The sequence below is a fragment of the Rhopalosiphum padi genome, chromosome 2 (genome assembly GCF_020882245.1).
Source record: "Rhopalosiphum padi isolate XX-2018 chromosome 2, ASM2088224v1, whole genome shotgun sequence".
Lineage (NCBI taxonomy): Eukaryota > Metazoa > Arthropoda > Insecta > Hemiptera > Aphididae > Rhopalosiphum > Rhopalosiphum padi.
Window position 1 is genome coordinate 4,234,379 of NC_083598.1, and position 19,438 is coordinate 4,253,816.

The following is a 19,438-nucleotide window of genomic DNA, read 5'->3' on the forward strand; positions in this document are numbered from 1 at the left end:
TAATATTTTAATGATACGATTGATACGGTTCGGCAGCGCCGCTGTTTTCATATTATTATTCGTGTACTAATTGGCCACTACTGCCTCCTATTTACCTCCTACGTGAATAATACGCCGCCGTTTTACACGCTACGATGCAGCGGCAGCGGTGGCTAACAAAAAGGTTATGTGTTTTTATTTCTAATTTTTGTAAAATCTTAATAAAAAAACACATTACCTAACAATAAAGTTTAAAGACATATACCTATACAGCTACACCTATAAATAATAAACATATGTGTATCGATTGCCAAGTTGGCAATGCCAACTGGCCCTTTGATTTTTTTCCTTTGGTATGTAATACATTTAAAAAGTACATCCCACGATAACTTGTACAACTAAAAAAATTACACCATTTATCACATTTGATTGTTGTTTAATATATATAATATATTATATTTAATTCTGCGAAATCCGATGATATACCCAACAATGATCCTAATATTATATGTTTAAACTTAAAATAAAAAAACAAAATTGCACTAAAAATCATTGAAAAAGATGAAACTGCTATAGTAAAAATTCCAAAATTAAATTCATTTATAAATAAGATAAATAATTTACAATCTTAAAATACTCATAACTCGCTTTAAAATAAAAATATAATAAAACGCTTTTGAGATGCCCTAGATAATGTATAAATGATATGATAAGATAAATTTTATGTGAGGTTATTTCACTATAATTTGAGAAATTAATATGGTTATAGTCATTATTGTAAACGTAAAATTTGCTATGTTGTACGTTGGTTAGAAAGAGATAACAAATATTACGCTGACATCCTCTTAAAGAGTTTAGCACTTAAAATTCAAATGGATAGGTTGCCGTTTGAAAATCAAATGCTGGTACTATTTTGACGAATGAGGTGAAGGAATAATAAAATGCAATATTAAATTATAAATTACAATAAAGTTATTATAAAATAATAGATTCCTTTAGTATACTAGAGTTGAAATTAAAATTAATGCATTTTTGCCGTGAAATGCGATTCAAAATAATCAAAAAAAAATTGTTACGTATATATGTACAGGATGATTCATTAAGCATGCAAACACCCTTATTTATTCCTTTTATATAATACATTTATTCAAATTCTGATTTTTATCATTTTTAAATATTGTACTTAAAGATTATATTTCTAAATTCTTAAGAAGTTTTGTTTTACCTAAGGAGAGTCCTATACTTCAGTGGCGATGTACACTTTTGCTTTTCAAAAGAATACCTGTCCCCCTTTTGCTGTAAATTACTAAACATATATTTTTTCTGAAATTTTTGAAGAACCTAATTCAAAATTTAATTGAGTGGTTTAACAGTTTTCGAAATATTTATACTAGGTATGATGGTTCTTAAAAATATAAAATATATATAACATTGAAAGATTAAGATCAATTACTATTTACTAAGAATTTCAAACCTATTATGATAATGGGTTTGATAGGATAATAGTATTATGCCTAGAACGAAAAGTTAAATAACGTTAAAATTTCGATTTTGATACAATATTATCAAAAAAAAATCCACTGAAAAATGTGTAGTAGAAAATGAGGGTTGTCATTTGAAAAATAAAAGTTTATAATTCTCATAGGTGGTTATTTGGGGGGGGGGGGGGTGTTTAGGGGGGGGCTTAGCTCCTCAAAATTATTGAACATTTTTCAAAGTATTAAATAGATACTTACTTTGCAACAATATTGCCAAGTATAGCCCCTCTAAAATAAAATAAAATCTCCGCCTATGGTAAATAATAAGCCTATGGCTTAAAAGTAACACAAAAATTTGAAAATATAATCTTTACTTTAGGTTATTTAAAAATTCCAAACATCAGATTTTAAATAACTGCATTATTGAAGAAATAAAGGGGGTTGAACATGTTTATTGAAACATCCTATATATTATATACAATAAAACTAGTTGACCGGAGCGCGCGCCGCCGCATATTTACACGCGACTACTTTCAGAAAAAAAAAATCAAAAATCAGTTATACACACACACACACACACACACACTGAGGGCGATTTCACAACGTCCTCCGCTCACCACCGCTGAGTGTCTATATAAAAATGTATATATACATATAATAAAAATATAGGTAAAATAACGCTCGCGGCAGCGGTTTTTGGTGGTACAACCAATCAGTGGCGGCACAAACAAGCTATACGAGTATAGGCTTGTCTCTCTTTTATTATTATTATTACTATATACATTTATACATTATGTATATATAAATAATAGTTACGAACCAGTATAAAATAGTATATATATAGTTGTCTATAATCTTTATGGGCTGCTGCCGCCAAATGAATATTCACGTACAAACACTTTCACTGTATTTTTTGCCTACCTGCAATATACAGACAACCAACGACTAACGCTCATAATATTTCGGGTCAAACGCGCGCTTTTATTTTTTTGGAAAGGTTACCATCACATTGAACCCTTTTAAATTTTAAATCACCATGTATATATTGCTTAGCTAGTGTATAGCTATAATTTGTGTGTACTACCTATAACAAAAGTTGCCTATTACAGGTATAAACTTATATACATTTACTTTAATTATTAGATTTTAGTTAGGTTTCCTTTGTATAGATATACATAGGTACGTACATATGTCAAAGTTATTACACCACCCAATCGATATTCACCAAGATCTCCGCTCTATGGAATTCCGTTGTCCTTGAGCACCTAAGACGTGCCAGACTTTTGATGAATTAAAACGAGTCAAAGGTCGGTTATTTGTAGTCAGTACACGATTAAAATCTTACAAATTACAATCCACTAATATTAAATGAATTGCCTAGGTACCTACATTTTTATATATTCTAAAACCTGAAAGCTTTACTTTATATTCTGAAATTTACAAATATGGGTTTAAAATAAAAATTTATACAAGGTAATTCATTAAAATTATCCACTATTGACCGTTTCATAATGCATTTATTCAAATTCCTATTTTTAAAATTTTTAAGTTTAATTAAATACCATATTTTCAAGTACTGACATTATTAAATTTAACATTTACAGTGACAAAACATACTTATTTTTTTCAAATAAACTGTTGAGCAATTACTTCTGATTATGCACAAAATGTTGATCTAAATCGAAATTCAAAAGAAAATTTTATATAATATTTTCTAAATTCTAAGTACCTAATTAAACATTATATTTTAATTAATATAATAGATTATAAATTTATAACTTATAAAGTTATAAGTTAAGGTGCAAAGTATTATAAGTTTATAAAAAAAACCACTTTTAAATTAATACAATTTTCAAATTATCAAAGCCTTTACATTTTTTAACCCTATATCATCCGTGATACATTAGGTAAAAAGGAAACCATTCGTTCAAATTCGATCCATCATTTTAGTGAAGAAAATCATCAGTGACAGTTTTGAGGGAGACGATGGTACGATACCAATCTCTACTCCCTTGAGGTACATTTAATTCCTTTTAATATATAAATATGTAAATACAAATTTATTATTTATAGAAATTATGGACTAATATCATATTGTCAATATAAATTGTATAAGTATAAAAATATGACAAAAATAAAAAGTTAGTTCTCTGCAGACTTTGGAATGTTTTCGATAAGAAGGTGAAAAAACAATTTTATTATTCAATAGGTAGTACTAAATTAACCCTTTTCATTGAAGTTTTGTTAAAATCACTTAACTGATTTGCATAAAAATGTATAATAAAAATAAGTGATTTTCATTCAAAAATTGTAGTATCTATTCTATAGTCTTTCTATTCTCTAATATCAGGGATAGGCAAATGGCGACCCGCGTACCTTTCATTATCTGGCCCATGTTACATTTTCAAATTACTTTATATAATATTAGCGTTTATCTGTATTTTATTTTATTATGTTTTCTTAACATTAAAACATATAATATAAATAAATACAAAAAGTAAATTTTAAATTTTTTTGTCCTTTTTTGCTTTCTATACTCTATGGTTTAATATATTTTATAGTTTTATAAATTGGCCCTTTAGTAACATTGAGTTGCTCATCCCTATCTTACATCAATGTGGGAAATTCCATACAAAAATTATATACTAGATATCTAACGTATAATAATATATAATTTTTTAAATAAACTTTTCGTAAGTGTTTTCAAATGATTGTGACTAGCTACTAGCAGTTACCCGTTTGCTAATATGAGTGGTGGCGACGAACAACTGTCACCGAGACACATTATATATGAAAAAAGTTTCATAATTGTATTATATATCCGCTGATCCTAGACAAAAGTCGTAAACGGTCGTTCATTTCTCGGAAACTTTATCGTTTTCAATCGTGCAGTTACAAACACTGCAAGTCGTATACGTATATGTCGTCATTATTACCTGGATAATATTGTTACTATACCGCACAAACGAGTAAAAAGATGTCTTCTATAAAATAAAACAATATAAAACATAGAATAATATATTACAATGTTTTATATATTCACACCGGTTCTTATATAATATATATTATAGATTTAGTGCCCGAACTTTCATGTAAAATGCATTATTATAATATAATATAATGCATTACTTTTTGGGGGCTCTATAGGAAAATGCATCCAAGTATACACAATACACATACTTTAACAAATACTTCAAAAATCAAACTTATTCGATGTCCTTCTATATTTAGCATTGTGATTTTAATTATTTTTAGTACATACCTATTAAAACACTCTTCAAGCTTCTAACGTAAATTTCAAATTATTAGATCTAGAAATATTATTGTTTTTATAATATTTGCATAATAGTTTAAAGCAGGCACGTATACAGGGAGGTGTTTTGGGTATTCAAACACCCCCCAAAATATTTGGGTTTTTGTATGGTTATTTACTTATTCAATTTTAATGTTAATTTATTATATCAATGTTTGTATTAAAAAAAAATTTTTTTGTTTATTTATTAAAAAAGTTCTACTCTTCAATAATTAGTTTTCAAAAACACCTCCCCCCCCCCAAAAAAAAAAAACTTTTTTCTGCGTACGTTCCTTGGTTGTATATCCGCACAAAAAATCAATCGTTCTATATGATAACGTTTTTATCTATACCTCCACCATATAATTATAGTAATTGGTTATACAATTAGAAAAATATCTTGACTTTATTTGTTTATTATTATTTATTGTGCGTTTTAAGTTTAGTGTTTTGTTTTTATTTAATAGTATTGTTTTAGTAATTGTACTCTTGGAAGTTAAGCTAAGATAAAGTAGTGTTAAAAATGTTGAAAATTTAATCGTTTTCCTATTGATTGAGCGCCTAAAAATAAAATGTCGGCCACTTTTTATGGGAATTATTGCGTATAAAAATTACTTCTGGATATATTTGTAAAGCTTTTAGAGTATTTAAATCCAATTCCTACTTATAATATTATATACTTTATACTTTCATTATATTTATCACACAAGGTGTTACTGTCTGTCGGGAATATTTTTTTTATTGACGATAAATGAGCAGTGGCAGTGGACCCTGCCATAACAATGCAGTACTTTACTTCGTCCGAAAATAAACTCGGCTGTAGTGAAAATAAATAAATTGCCAAGCCCGGAAGTGGGGAAACGAACGAACGTCCGTGTCGGAAGAGAGGTGGTCGCAATGCGAACCGGTGCGAAGTACGCGTGCGCGCTGGAAAAATGAGTAGTGTAGCGACTTTCGGTCGGTGTCGTATTTCAACTTTACGCGTTTGGCGCTAGCCCAGCGGAGTGCCGCCGCGGCCGGTTCGGAATTCTTTCACCGCCGTGCGTGAGCGACGGCAACCGACTGTACGCGATGCGTACCTCCACCACTCCAGCACAAACGTCGACTACCGCTACCACGCGACACAACCTTGAACCTGGTCGCCGGGCGCGTTCCACGAAATCCGGTCGTACCGCCGCCGTACATAGGTATAATATCTACATGTACGTATGTTTAGGTACGTGTAAGTATCGTGCGATCGACATATGGTAGTGCTTTTTTTTAACTCTTCTAACGAGTAGGTACTAGGTAAGATAGGTAGGTACCACCTGTATACCGCGGTCAGCCGTCGCAGGTTGAAGGTATTTGTCTATTCACGAGTTGTACACTTATTTTTTTTGACATATTTTAATTTATTTTTGCCCAATTAGGGGTGTTGATGACATATTATGTTCGTTTTCGAAACACAAACAAGACCTAAACGTTTGTCCTCTATACATAATATTAGGTGTGAATGAGTCGATTTTAAAATGGTGTTTTTTATTTTTGTGTTTAGATGGGCCATAAGTAGAAATTTTTCAATACATTTTATCGAGGGGAAAAATACTTAAGTACAGTTGTTAAAATGTCAATATTACTAAAAAATAATTTATTTGTAACTATGGTCACCAAAAAATAGTCAGAACATTTTCGTTAAATATCATTTTTTACTATATCATTTGATAATTGATAATATAACTAAAATAATACATTCATAAAATTACATAAACTCAATGATGAATTACACTGGCCATTTTATTATACAACAGAACGGTTACCTGTTTTATTAAACACTTTTACCTCTAATTAAGACTTATGATATTTTTAAATAAAACAAAAATAATATGAAGTAGAATATTTTCGGTGAGTACAATTTTGACCTCCAGACCTCAGCAATTTCTTTTTAGGTCTATTGTCTGTGTGACGTACAGTTGTTATTAATTATTATAGGTACTAGAAATCACTGTACCTACGCAATTATACTTACCTCTTCAAGAACGACTACAGAGTCGATTCTGAGCTGCAGCTGGTTTGTATATTACAATGTTCGTTTATACATAGATAACAAAACGTATTCACTTTCCATTCGGTTGATGTAGCGGAAAAGTAACTACCCGACTTACCATTTATATGGGTGTGAAAAAAAGGAAACAGGAAAAGTGAATAAGATTATGATAATGATATTAAAATAAAATAAAAACAAAAATATTTTTTTTTCTACACGCCAATTTTTTTTCCATTCCAAATTACAATTTTTTTCCAATATAACAAAACAATTTTGCCAAGATTTTTTTTCATTTTTGCTTTTTTTTTTATCTAATATAAGTATGAATAAAATACAAAACATAGACTCTAAAATATCAATTAATATCGTTTCTTTAAAATATTACATAATTTAAAAAAAATTAGGTAATTATGCACTAATTTTTTTGTATTTGTTGTGTAAAAACGATAAAGAGGTACATATGGGTTTTTCTTAATTAACTCGACGTTATAAATAAATTAATCATAAATGAAGTCGACACTCGATTACGAGTAAAAAAAAAAACAAACTTAAATCATAACAGATAAAAGCAAGTCTAACAACTTTCTAGGCTAATGCCACAGACTGTACATAAAAAATATATATTATATATGTGTATAACTTAGGTTTCGATAAATATAAATAAGGTAAATTTATGGCTTAGAATTAAGATGAAAATGTATTTTTTTTATTTTTTTATTTTTTTAATATATATCATTAATTTTCCAATAAAATGTTTGCAGCACTTGGTTAACAATCACGTTCAGCCTTAATTATTAAAAATAATAATATCTAATACAAAATTAGTCTCACTAAATTTTACTTTTTCCTCCGTAGTTATAATATACACACATATATGTATTTATATTTTATATATATCATCGTATATATTATAATTAATATATGTGCGACCAATAAAGAGTTAGCGTTTAAAAAATATATCTCTCTTTCGCGCGTGTAATATATGAAAAGAGGGAAGGGTTTATATATATCATGAACGAGGATGGCACTCGAGACTAGAGTTAAAAAAAAAAATCCAAAAACGAAAGTTTTTTAAAAAATTTAGGGACGTTTATTTTACGGCAGAAACGTGTTGTTTTGGAGAAAAAACAAACATATTCTTTTTCGTGGCCTAATAACTAAAACAAAGTCTTAACGATTTATAAAAAACAGCACTTATCACAATATTGTATCGTAGGAGAAAATTTGTTTAAAAATGTCTATGACTTATTTACTTAATATTTTTTTTCTTTAACAAAAACCTAATATTAATGAACACTCCTGTTACTTCCACTGGTATAATTAATTATAAATAATTGCATTAACAATTATTTCAATACGTATGTATGTATACTTAAGACATACATAGTATTTAATATTTATATCTAAAAATATGAAAGCTTTTTACCATTTTTATTTATTTGTTTACGGGGATTCCTTGTTTAATTAATCTGTATGTACAAATAAGCGCTTTTATAAATTACTTTCTTTTATAATATAATAATAATTGTAATAATAATAAAAATAATAATAATAATAATAATCATAGTAATAATAATAATAATAATAATAATAATAATAATAATAATAATATTGTTTTACGTACATTTTATTTAATTTTTACAAGTGCATTTAAATTAGGTGCCGTCTAGTGAACAAAAAAAGAAATGTTTAAAAATGAAATAATAATAATAAAAATAAAAATAATAATAATAATAATAATAATAAAGGAAAAATGCGCAAACACAACTTGGAAATGCAACGAAATCAGGTAAAACGTAACAAAAAAAAAACTAACAAGTATAGTATACCTACATCAGAAAAAAAATAATTATCAATACTACCAACTATAACATTTTAAGATCTTACTTAATCTATTTTGTACTGTGCATTAAAAAAACGTGTGGGGAGGGGAAGCATCATGTAATAATATCCTCGTAGACTTAACAATAAACTCATACTTAAAATTATGTATTTTATCGTCTACGTTTATGGATAACGTTAAAAATATTATACAACTAAAAGTTTTCATTAGACATTTATATATATATATTTAAAAAAAAAACTGTACAATAGGAACATGTCATATCGTTTAAACGTTGTTTACTTGTATTTCACGATTTTAAATAATAAAATATTTTAAAATATATTCAGTAGGCTTATACGTTTGAAAAAAAAAACCAAATATCCTAAGTGTTACACGATTATTATAATAAAATTTATATATTTATATATATATATAGTAAATTAAAATGTTGATTATTCGTATTTACAAGAATATCTATAACTACATAGTGCCACGGGAGCAAGGGAAAGGGCGATAGTAGAAAACTTAAATTTAAAAAAAAAGTGTCAAATATATTACGAAATATTAAATATTTTAGACGCATTTTTTTTTATGTATATATAAACAATAGTTTATTATAAGACCTGCTCCCGACTATATAAGTCGGCTGTTTACCGATTGTAAAAAAATAAAACAGTATATTTGCTGTTTTCCATGATTTGAAACGGAAAAAATGTACTTCAGTGGATTTCGGAAAAATAAGAAAAATAATAAATAAAAAAACCTCAATAACAAACACGGACACTCTCGCTCGCCTTGGACGAATTATCATAATAAAATAATAATACGCGTATAACATATCCAAATTATATGTACATAAACATAATATTGTAACACCAGTACACACGTACACACATACACACGTCTAACTACTTAACTACCTCTACATACATATACAATACGTATCGATAATAATTATTGATAAAAATAATAATAAATTAATATATGTTTAAATATATTTGAGCAACTGTTCTTCGAAATTAAAATTAAGAAAAAAAAAAAAAATGTAATAATATTAATAATTAAATAAAACGACGCCCAGGACGAACGAGTAGGTACGTCACGCGAGCGCGTGTGTATGTGTGCGCGAGTGGTCGTGTGCGGGGGATGAGAAATAATGTTATAAAAATAATAATAATATCATTACAAGATTGGTTCTCACCGCGACGAGACTATTGCTGTTGATGTTGTTGGTTGTGTGAATTATGGGATGACGACGACGACGACGACGTTTGTTTCGGTTTGCCGTACCGCCGGTGGTAGTGCTCGCGCCGGAGCTCGAACAGCCGATCGCGGAGCATGCGCTGTTTCTGCTGCATGACGTGCTTCTCGGACAGCAGACGCCGCTCGTCGAGCATCATGAGGTCGCACTCCCGCTTGGCGCCGCGCAGTATGCTCAGCTTGGACGGTATCTTGCGGTTGTCGTCCAGGAACGACACCTGCATGCTGAGGTTCATGAACAGCATGCTGGTCTCCACGCGCCGCGACTTCTCCAGGTCGTTGTGCAGCGCCCGCTTGACGGGATCCATTAGCTTGGTCTTGTAGCTGTAACCGCCGTTGACGTTCTCGTACTTGATCTTCTTGCCGGCGCCGCCGCCGGACTGCTGCTGTTGGTGGTGCAGCTTGGCCGACGATTTTGCCGAGCCGGACGACGCCGACGTTTTCTTTTTCTTCTTCTTCTTCTTTTTGCGGCCGCCGCCCGTGGTCGTGGACGACGAGCTGCACGACGACGAGCCGCCGGAAGACTTGCCGCCGCGGCCGCCGCTCGACGTGGACGTGCCGCGCAACACTTTGTCCCAATCCATGTCGTGGTCGTCGTCGTAGTCGTCGTAATCGTCGTCGAATATGTCGTCCGGTTCGTTCTTCATTAGCGACTCGAAGTCCGCGTCCATGTCGTAATCGTCGTCTTCGTCTTCGTCGTCGACTCTGCGGTCTTCGTCCTCGTCCAACGGTTCTGGCTTGATGGTCATCGCCAGCGCGTTTTGCTGTTTCTGTTGTTGTTGACGCTGTTTTCGTCGGTGTCGCTGTCGGTTGTCGTACTCGTCGTCGCTGCGGTCGTCGTCGGCCGACGAACCGGCGTCGTCTTCGTCCAATGGTTCGTCCTTGATAACGGGTTCGTCCTTGATGACGGCGCCCTTCCAGTTAGTGTCCTTTTTGTATCGGTCCAATAGCGATAGTCCACCACACATCTTCTTGGGCGGAGGTGGGGGCATCGGGTACGCTGCGGCCACGGCGGCCGCGGTGGCCGACTGCCCGGCGGTCTTGTGCTTCCGTTTGACCGTGTTCTTCCACTTGGTCAGCGGTTCGCGCTTCTTGACGATGCCGCGTTTCATTATGTCCGCCATGGTGGCGCCCTTGCGTGGCGTGTCCGGGGTGTCCCAGCTGTCGTTGACAACGTCGATCTCTTCTTCTTCTGTGAAAGAAACCGGAAACAAAAATAACCAACGCACACGTTAATAACACAGAAAGTACAACGGGATATTTAATAATAATTATTTCAACTTGGTATAGGTACGTAAAAACAACAACAACAATATTGCCAAATTTTATGTGTCGAATTTACAAATTTAAGGTTTTAGCATTCCTTTGGAAAATACGAAAAATAATAAATAAAAAAAACCTCCTGTGAGCTCCCAATTTTTTTCAAAATAAAATTTTATTTATATACCACACAAATTTGTTTCTATATGCGGAATTTTTAAAAAAATACGGATTTTAGCACATGGGTGTCAATGACGATACGAGTGGTGTAGCAATAACGGATCGGTGTTGTGGTGCAGAAGATGGGGAAACGTGTCGCGGTGGTAAACAGTTTAAAATATTTACAAATTCACGGTGCCCTCCGCCGGAGTAAGAAGGCGCGGGAAAAAGCGCAGCGACGTTCAAGGGCGGGTCGACGACACCGTCGCCGAGAGCGCGCCGATCGATCGGGCGGCGGCCGTGACGTCAGGGTCGCGCGCTTGTGTGTGCGTCGTGTGTGCGTAAACGAAGACCGCCGCCGCCGACAATTCCCGCCAACGTGCGCGGCTGCCCTCAATGGCGTGTAGGACGACGTCGTCGGTGCGTTTACACAGCGGCGGCGTTTTTCGCGCGCGCGGAAAATCTCTTGCCGGGAAAAACAGCAACGCCGGTGCCGCCGCGATGCGCGCGCACGCGACACGTCGCGACTCGCCACGCCGCGAGGGGCCCCGGTTAGGGTTCAAGGGCAAGTCCACGACCGCCGCCGCCCGTATATCGATCGCCCGTAAAACCGAAATACTTTCCACCTCCTCTCACGGACATACCCTTCCACATCATAACAACCCCCTCTTCAGTCGCGACCACCGACGCCGTTTTGTAGTAATAGTATTTTTAGACACGTTATCGATACGCGCGCGTGAGTACGCCATCGCCGCCCGCCGGTAATGACAACATTCATCTATTATAGGTTTATTTATTTATTATTTTTTTCCCACCGTTTTCTCGCACGGGGGCGGAGGGATATTAATATTATTATCGTCTGACCAGGAAAAACACTACGATTTCGTCACTATTAATAAACGTAGAATTTAATATTGCCGTGGTCGTCGAAATATTATCATTTATCACTTTACTCCGTGCGTAGGAGGGGGAGAACGCCGTCACTAACTAGAACACTCTTACTTTTTTGTAAAATAACTACTGCTGCCGTTACCGGAACGACAATTACGTATTATTATAAGTGTTTTCAAGAAACCAATTCTTCGTATGCGCGGGATCTGATCGAAGAAACGTATTTTAGTTATTGTTCTATCGTTAACTCAAAACATTTTTATCGAAATAGATCTTGTCTAAAAGATAAGTTAAGAATCGTTAGAAATATAAGATATAATATGTATACTTTGATCTATTTAAAATACCTCGGTTCTTATGTAATACAATCAATGAATCAAAAATAGGACTCGTTATTATTGAATTTAATATACAAAATGTAATATTGGAAATATAAGTTATTTAGCGACTATCAGTATTTATATTCTAAATTTATGAAGGATAGTGGTATTAACACGCAGTCATTAATTTTAATTGAACAAATATTTAATTAAAAATAAGAAATTAACTATAATGTACTTATTTAAGATTTGTAAAATCATAAACCTGCACTTTGAATACCCTATTAGGTGGATATATTTAGCAATCGAAAAATACGTGAAGTAATGTTAGTGTAATGTAGTACTTATTTCGGGAAACGAATTATTTTGTCTAAAGTGAAACGTTATTATTATTCGCGCGCATACCAACGCGATGGCCCGGGCAGCGGCGCGGGAGAGTGAATACGGAGAAATCTAACGGTTATTGAAAAAAAAAAATAATAAATAATGAGCTGCAAGAGATGTGGTTGGAATTTTTTATCCGATAGAAGATACTGCGAGAGTTTTTTTTTATCCAAAAATAGAATCATTTTGTGTTTATTATTGCCATTTTTTTTTTTATCATCGTTTACACGCGCGCATTTTTTATAAATAATAATAATACGACCGACGACAACGACAAAGTCGATTCACAGAATATACCACACGATATGGAGTGAAAAAAAAACCACTACATTCGTCGTTTACACCACCCCCCGGACGACCCGAGAAGAACGGATCAGATATCGTCAACAACAACAACAACGACCACGGCTGAAACGAAGACACGAAAAAGACCGAGCGGCGTTTGAACGGTGCGCCACGACCGCCGAAGACGAACGGTGGTGGAGGGAAGGACGGCGTAAAAAAAATAATAAAAACGTTATTAACGTCGCTGGTTATTTTGAGAGGGAAAATAACTGCCGACGACGACGACCGGGCAATAATATTACGATAAGACAATAATATTAAACGATAACAACGCGACGACGAATATCTCTTTTTCTGTGGGCGGACGTCCGGAAACGGATTGGGGCAGGCCCGGGACCGAAATACACCTCTATCGGGACATTCGTCGATTGCGGATGAATCGAACGATTATATAATTATTATTATTAAACGCGGCACGACCAGTGCGGGGATTTACGACTGATAAAAACGAGCGGACGACTATGACGGAGCACCACCATATCATCGGCGTAAAGTAATCTCTTCGTCGTCGTCGGAACTCGCGGTGGACGGGCGGACGCGTCGAGGAGGGGAATAAAAACGAAATTAAATGAAACCACTGAGCGGGGCCGAGCGCGGAGACGGGCCTTGAACTAGGCCACCGTTTCCCGCGCGTTTCCCCCCTACGCACCACGACGACCGGTGATGCGCGCGCAATCGTCGCCGCAACATCACGAACCGCCAGCGCCGGCACGCATGTTGCGCAACGACGACGTCTCGGCGGAGAATAACTAGAAAAAAATCCTTCGCGCCGCAAAACCCGATATTTTTACTACATAATATTGAAATATTGATATAAATATGAATGGCGTGTACTCACCGGAAGACTGCGAACGGGACGGCGGCGGTGTGACGAGTCCCAGCATGTCCACCAAGTGGTTGGGATGGTGTTTGGCGGGCGACACGGCCGTCGACGAACTGGTCGAGCCGCAGCCGCCGTGGCTGGTGGGCGTCTGCAGGTAACTGTGGTCCAGTTCGGTGATCTGCAGTATGTCGGCGTTGGGTTCCGCCTTGAGGATGATCGGTAGCAAGTGGTTATCGCTGGTCCACAAGTAGTCGTCGTCCGGTTCCGACTTGACGGTCACGCCGCCAACGATCGCTGCAGCGGCGGCGGCGGCTGCCACCGCGGCCACAGACGGGTCGTCGCCGACCGGCAACGTCGTTGCACCGGTCGGGTTGTTGGTTCTCTTCGCGTGCTTGGGGGGTTCGGCCACGTAACCGGTCACTTCGCCGGGTGGCACCATCTGGAACGCTTTCTGCACTTTTTCGCGGTTCTCGTCGGTGAGCGCGTACCGGTCGGCGTAGAATATCCAATCGCAAATGTCCAGGTAACTGTTGTCGGCCGTGTCGAATTCGCAACCGTCGAACTGACACCAACTGATGTCCATCGTCGTCTCGGCGGTCTGCTGTTGCGACGGTGTGGACGACGCGGACGACGTCGTGGACGAGGCGCTCGACGACGGCGGTGACGCCGTTAAGCCAACGGCGGAAGTGGTAGTGGTGGTGGTACAGGTGCTCGGCGAGTAGAGGTCAGCGGCTGCGGTGGCCGCGGCGTTTCTGGCCAGGCACGCGTCGCACGAGTCGCATCCCGCTGCGCCCATATAACTGTTCTTCTTGCACAAGTCTGTGGGCGGACGACCGCAGCAGCCTCCAGCCGTACCCGCGGTGCCGGCCACTAGGCTGCTCAGCAGACCGTCGGCAGTCGCTCCGCCGCTGACGGCCGCGACCACCACGTCCCGTTCGAACTCGAACAAGTCGCTCTTGCACACGTCGCTCATCGGCGAAGCGGGCAACACATAGTCCAGGGCGATGTCCATGGCCAGGTTGGTCATCTGGTTCAGTATGGATTCCGTGCTCGGGTTCACCATTTCGGCGGCACCTGTGACGACAATACAACAGAGGTGGACATCAGTAAAGTCATTCGGTACGAACGTGTGTGGGGGGGCCGGATGAAGACGAACTCGAAAAAAAAAAAATATAGAAAACAGGGAATACTACTACTACTACTACTGGGGACGCGGCGTTCGTCGGGGAAGACCGTGATCATTGTCGACGGGAGACATGGGCATACGATAGAAATTCCAGTGGTCGGCTATACCACCGTGACGATTTCCCGGGCGCGTCGGCGGCCGGCCCGTCGGGCGGGAACGGTGTGGGGAAAAAAGGTTCGATAACGGGCGCGCGCGAAAGTGAAGGGCGACCGGCGCGCCGGCGCGTCGCCGACGCCGGCCGGCATACGCCCAACGCGCGCGCCACGTTGGTCGCGCCAACCGCCGCCGGCTGGCGGGAAACGAGACCGCCAATGTAAATTGGCGGGCCCGTCGATTGACGCCGTTCACCGTCCGTTTACTGTGTCTATTTAACTATTAAGAAATATTGTACCACTTACCCGGCAACGTAATTTTAGTCCGCGTAATCCCACCGGTCGTTTTCGACGGTCACTCGGCGTGTCGCCAACGCGCACGCACACACGATGAGATGTTCAAAAAAAAAAATTATATTAAAACGTAACAATCCTTGTCCCGTCGGTGGAAAAACCGGGAAATTCCCACGGTACCTCGTTTCCCGACGGCTACGAGAAAATCAAAATATCAAACGCGATGACGACGGGTTGTCTATTTTATAATCGACTCGGACGTCCCGGCGAAAATTGAAAAAAAAAACTCGAGCCACAGACGATATGATATTTAATTTATCGTAAGAAACACTCGCGATCTCGCGTATAGATCGAAATCGGAATACGAAAAAAAAAAAAAAAATTATAAAAATGTCAACGAAATTTTACATTCAACGATATTACGGAAACAGACACGCGCACCACGTTCACTACCGGCGCCGGTGCGGATGAGACTGTAGTACTGTACGCGACGGCGGTCGTCGTCACTACTACTACTACTACAACAACAACTACCGCGGTTGTGGTGGTAGTGGTGGGCTTGCACACACGAGCGGTGCGTGTATTGCGCGCGGGCAATGGAAGTGCGTACGAAACGGTCTCCGTAAAAGGACTGACATGGGGCCGGGGCGAGGTGTCGGCGGTACAGTCACACGCACACACACACGCTCGGAAACGGGCGGGCGCGCGCACTCGCACGGCCGCGACGATGCCCCCCAACCGCCGCCGCCTGAAAACGCCGGCCGGCGTGCCCCCCCGTACCGCCACCGCTCGTCCGGTCCGTCTGTTGACAATGCCGCCGCCGCATCACTCCCACCACCGCCACGAGGATAAGTGCGCCGCGCGCCACGCTCCCGGTGCGTGCGCGCGAGCGCCGGCAACGTTTTGCGTCTCGACCGCGCGCCTGCCCTGCCCTCCCTTCGGCCGGTGGAGCACCGCCGCTGCCTCCACCACCACCAACACCGCCGCGAGTGTGGCGATCCGTCTGCCGCCTGTGACGCCGCGACTCTCCCGGTGAGATTACGCACCGCGACGGCGGCGGCGCTGCATACGCGCGCACGTTGGTGGTCGCGCACGCGGGATATGTTGTCGGATTTTCGGCGGGAACGTTTCTGCCGCTCGCCGGTCCCATGTTTTCAATATTTTTGTATTAATTAACGCGGTGGTAATGTGGTATACGTGTTGGTGTGTTGTGGTGGTGGTGGACCGAGTGATATTGTCTATTTTGGCACATAGGAGTTTAGGTTTTCCTTATTCGTGTATTATTTTTTTTTTGTCGATAACTTCTGAATAACTACTCGAATAAATTATATTTTTCGATAACGTATTAAGGATGGTCCAAAAGAGTTTATTGTACATATACTATGTAAAGCTTTGCTGGTTTATTTTTTGGGGAAATAATTTATGTTTCCGTTTAAATAAACCTGAAACAATAGTTTTAAGAAATTGTTTATACTTACTCCAGTACAATTGATTACATAACTGTAGCGCTTCAATGTCCTAGGCAAACGTACCGAATTTAATAAGATTTTTGGCAAAAATTATTTTTGTACACTTTATAAAGTTAGGTATAATTTTATAAAAAAAACATTGTAGGCAACTTTCACGGATAGGGGAACAAAGAGTTGACAAACGATTCGATGAAACTAAAAATTATACCCTTGTTGAATAGTTATAATTATTTAATTAAGTTGGCTTATATAGTGGGGGACTTATTAAAATAAAAATTATAACTGGCAGTCGATTTGTCACGCGAGTGGGTGGAGCATCAACAAACCGCTTTTCTATGAACGCGTGTATATATTATCTTGAAGTTTGAGCGCGACGATAAAATTCGTAAAGCGATTTTTATTGCCAGAAAAATATCGATTAAAATAAAATCTGGACCGTGGCGCGTAATTGTGTTCCGCCCATGACGCCATATGCGTCCATGCAAATAAATTGCGGCGCAGCTCAACCGGCGCAAACAATACATTATTAGTACGATATTATTGTAATAAAAATATATAATTATTATTAAAAAATGATTTTATTTCCTGAAAATTCAAAATAAGACACTTAGAAAATTTTTTTTTATTTTAGATAAGTTTTAAACCGAAAAATAATGGAATGATTTTTTTTTTATTATTTTAAAATGTTTAGAAATTAGAAATGCACAAGTCTTCAACGTAGTAAACCCTAGTTCTACAAAAATCTGTGTTCTTTAAAGAAAATTAACAATATGCTTATATAGCATAAAAATTAACAATCAGAAAATTTAATGATAAAATATTAACAATTAATATAAATGGTATAAAGAGGAAAGCTATCATGCTGTTAATAGAATCTAACAATAGTAAAAATTTAATAATTCAATTTTTTTTAACCGAAGTTTTCATGTTAGTTGCCCTGAAAACCCTAATATAGTCTAAAAAATGAAGATTAAAAAACTTTTAAAAACTACTTAATCCGATTCAAAAATACATAATATAACGGCGTTTAAAAATGTATAATATAAATAATTTAATGGTAGGTATAATACGACTAATACGAGCATTGAAATCTCAGCTTTAGTTCATGATATAGTTATATAACCACTCGATCCGGATATTATTATTGTATTATTTCGTCTGGTATCAATTAGAGTTGTACTATTATTGTGTTAATATTTTACGGTATTTCGGTATCGTTACAAACTAGACTATTGTGAATGATAATATTAATTCGTCATATTCGTAATTCAACGGAATTGATCAACGGCAGGAAACCATCGTAATGGTATCTATTCGTTCCTGGAACAACGACGGAGTGCCGTCTAGACACCGAGTCATGTATCGCCGGAAGTGGATGCGAACTCAAAATAAACTTGGAAATTAAACGTTATCAAATCCCAGATAATAGGTACAAGACGCCATGAAAAATATTATTATTATATGCGGGTTTTGCTGTTGATCGAAAACCGATTATTATTATTATTATTACGGCGTCGGGCATCGTACAATAAATTATTATACGTGTTGGTACCTGAAAATTGTTTTTTCTAAAATATCAAATCGTGCTCAAGTTCAAATCTACTGGCCGATAGTAAATATGCAACTATGTAAAATATATTGTTATGGTTTATTTCAATATTCGTGTACGTTATACATTATAATAACGTAGGTATTGGTAATTGGTATAAAATAGAAACACAATAATATGTAGGCACAAAAAATGATTTGAGCAAACGTAAAATTCTGTATAATAATAAAGTCTGATATGAATAGTTTTTCTTTCATTTTTCGATAAGTTTGGCAAATTTATTGTCGGACCACGACCTTGGACTTAGACTTAAAAAAGCTTATCTTGTTCTTGTACTCGTTTTCATATAAATTATATGATATAACGCAATTTTTGAATCGATATGGAAAATTCTAAGAGACAACCAAAAACCACTTTGTTTACATTGCCAACGATAATTACTGTGATAATAGTATTTTATGTGAACGCGGTAACAATAATTGTGAGATTCGGAAAGTCTAAGATAGCCGTTAAGATTTATTTTTAAAATCAAAAAATATCCGCTAGTCTTTTACCACCTATCATATGAATTATTTATTTAATTTCATATTAAATATTTACAAGTTACAGAGGTATTTTTGTCCCTTTAAATAATATATAATTAAAATATTTTTTAAATGTCAATAATATATTCAAAAAATCTATCGTGATTTATACTAATGATTATTTTCACATAAAAAAAAATTTGAATATTTAAAATTGTTTTAAATATTAATTTCCTATCTTAAATTGTATCTCTTTAATTTCGTAGGTATAATTAGGTTTATAGG

At 36.8% G+C, this 19,438-nt stretch overlaps 1 protein-coding gene across 1 annotated transcript; it reads right to left on the reverse strand.

The window, feature by feature from the left end:
* Positions 1-7,125: 7,125 nt before the first annotated feature.
* LOC132919345 (uncharacterized) lies at positions 7,126-16,249 on the reverse strand. Its single transcript, XM_060980903.1, has 3 exons — positions 15,624-16,249; positions 14,055-15,113; positions 7,126-11,049 (listed from the first exon to the last, which is right to left on the reverse strand). The coding sequence occupies exons 2-3, from the start codon at positions 15,100-15,102 to the stop codon at positions 9,809-9,811; spliced, it is 2,289 nt and encodes a 762-aa protein (XP_060836886.1). The 5' UTR covers positions 15,103-15,113; positions 15,624-16,249; the 3' UTR covers positions 7,126-9,808.
* Between the last annotated feature and the right edge of the window lie 3,189 nt (positions 16,250-19,438).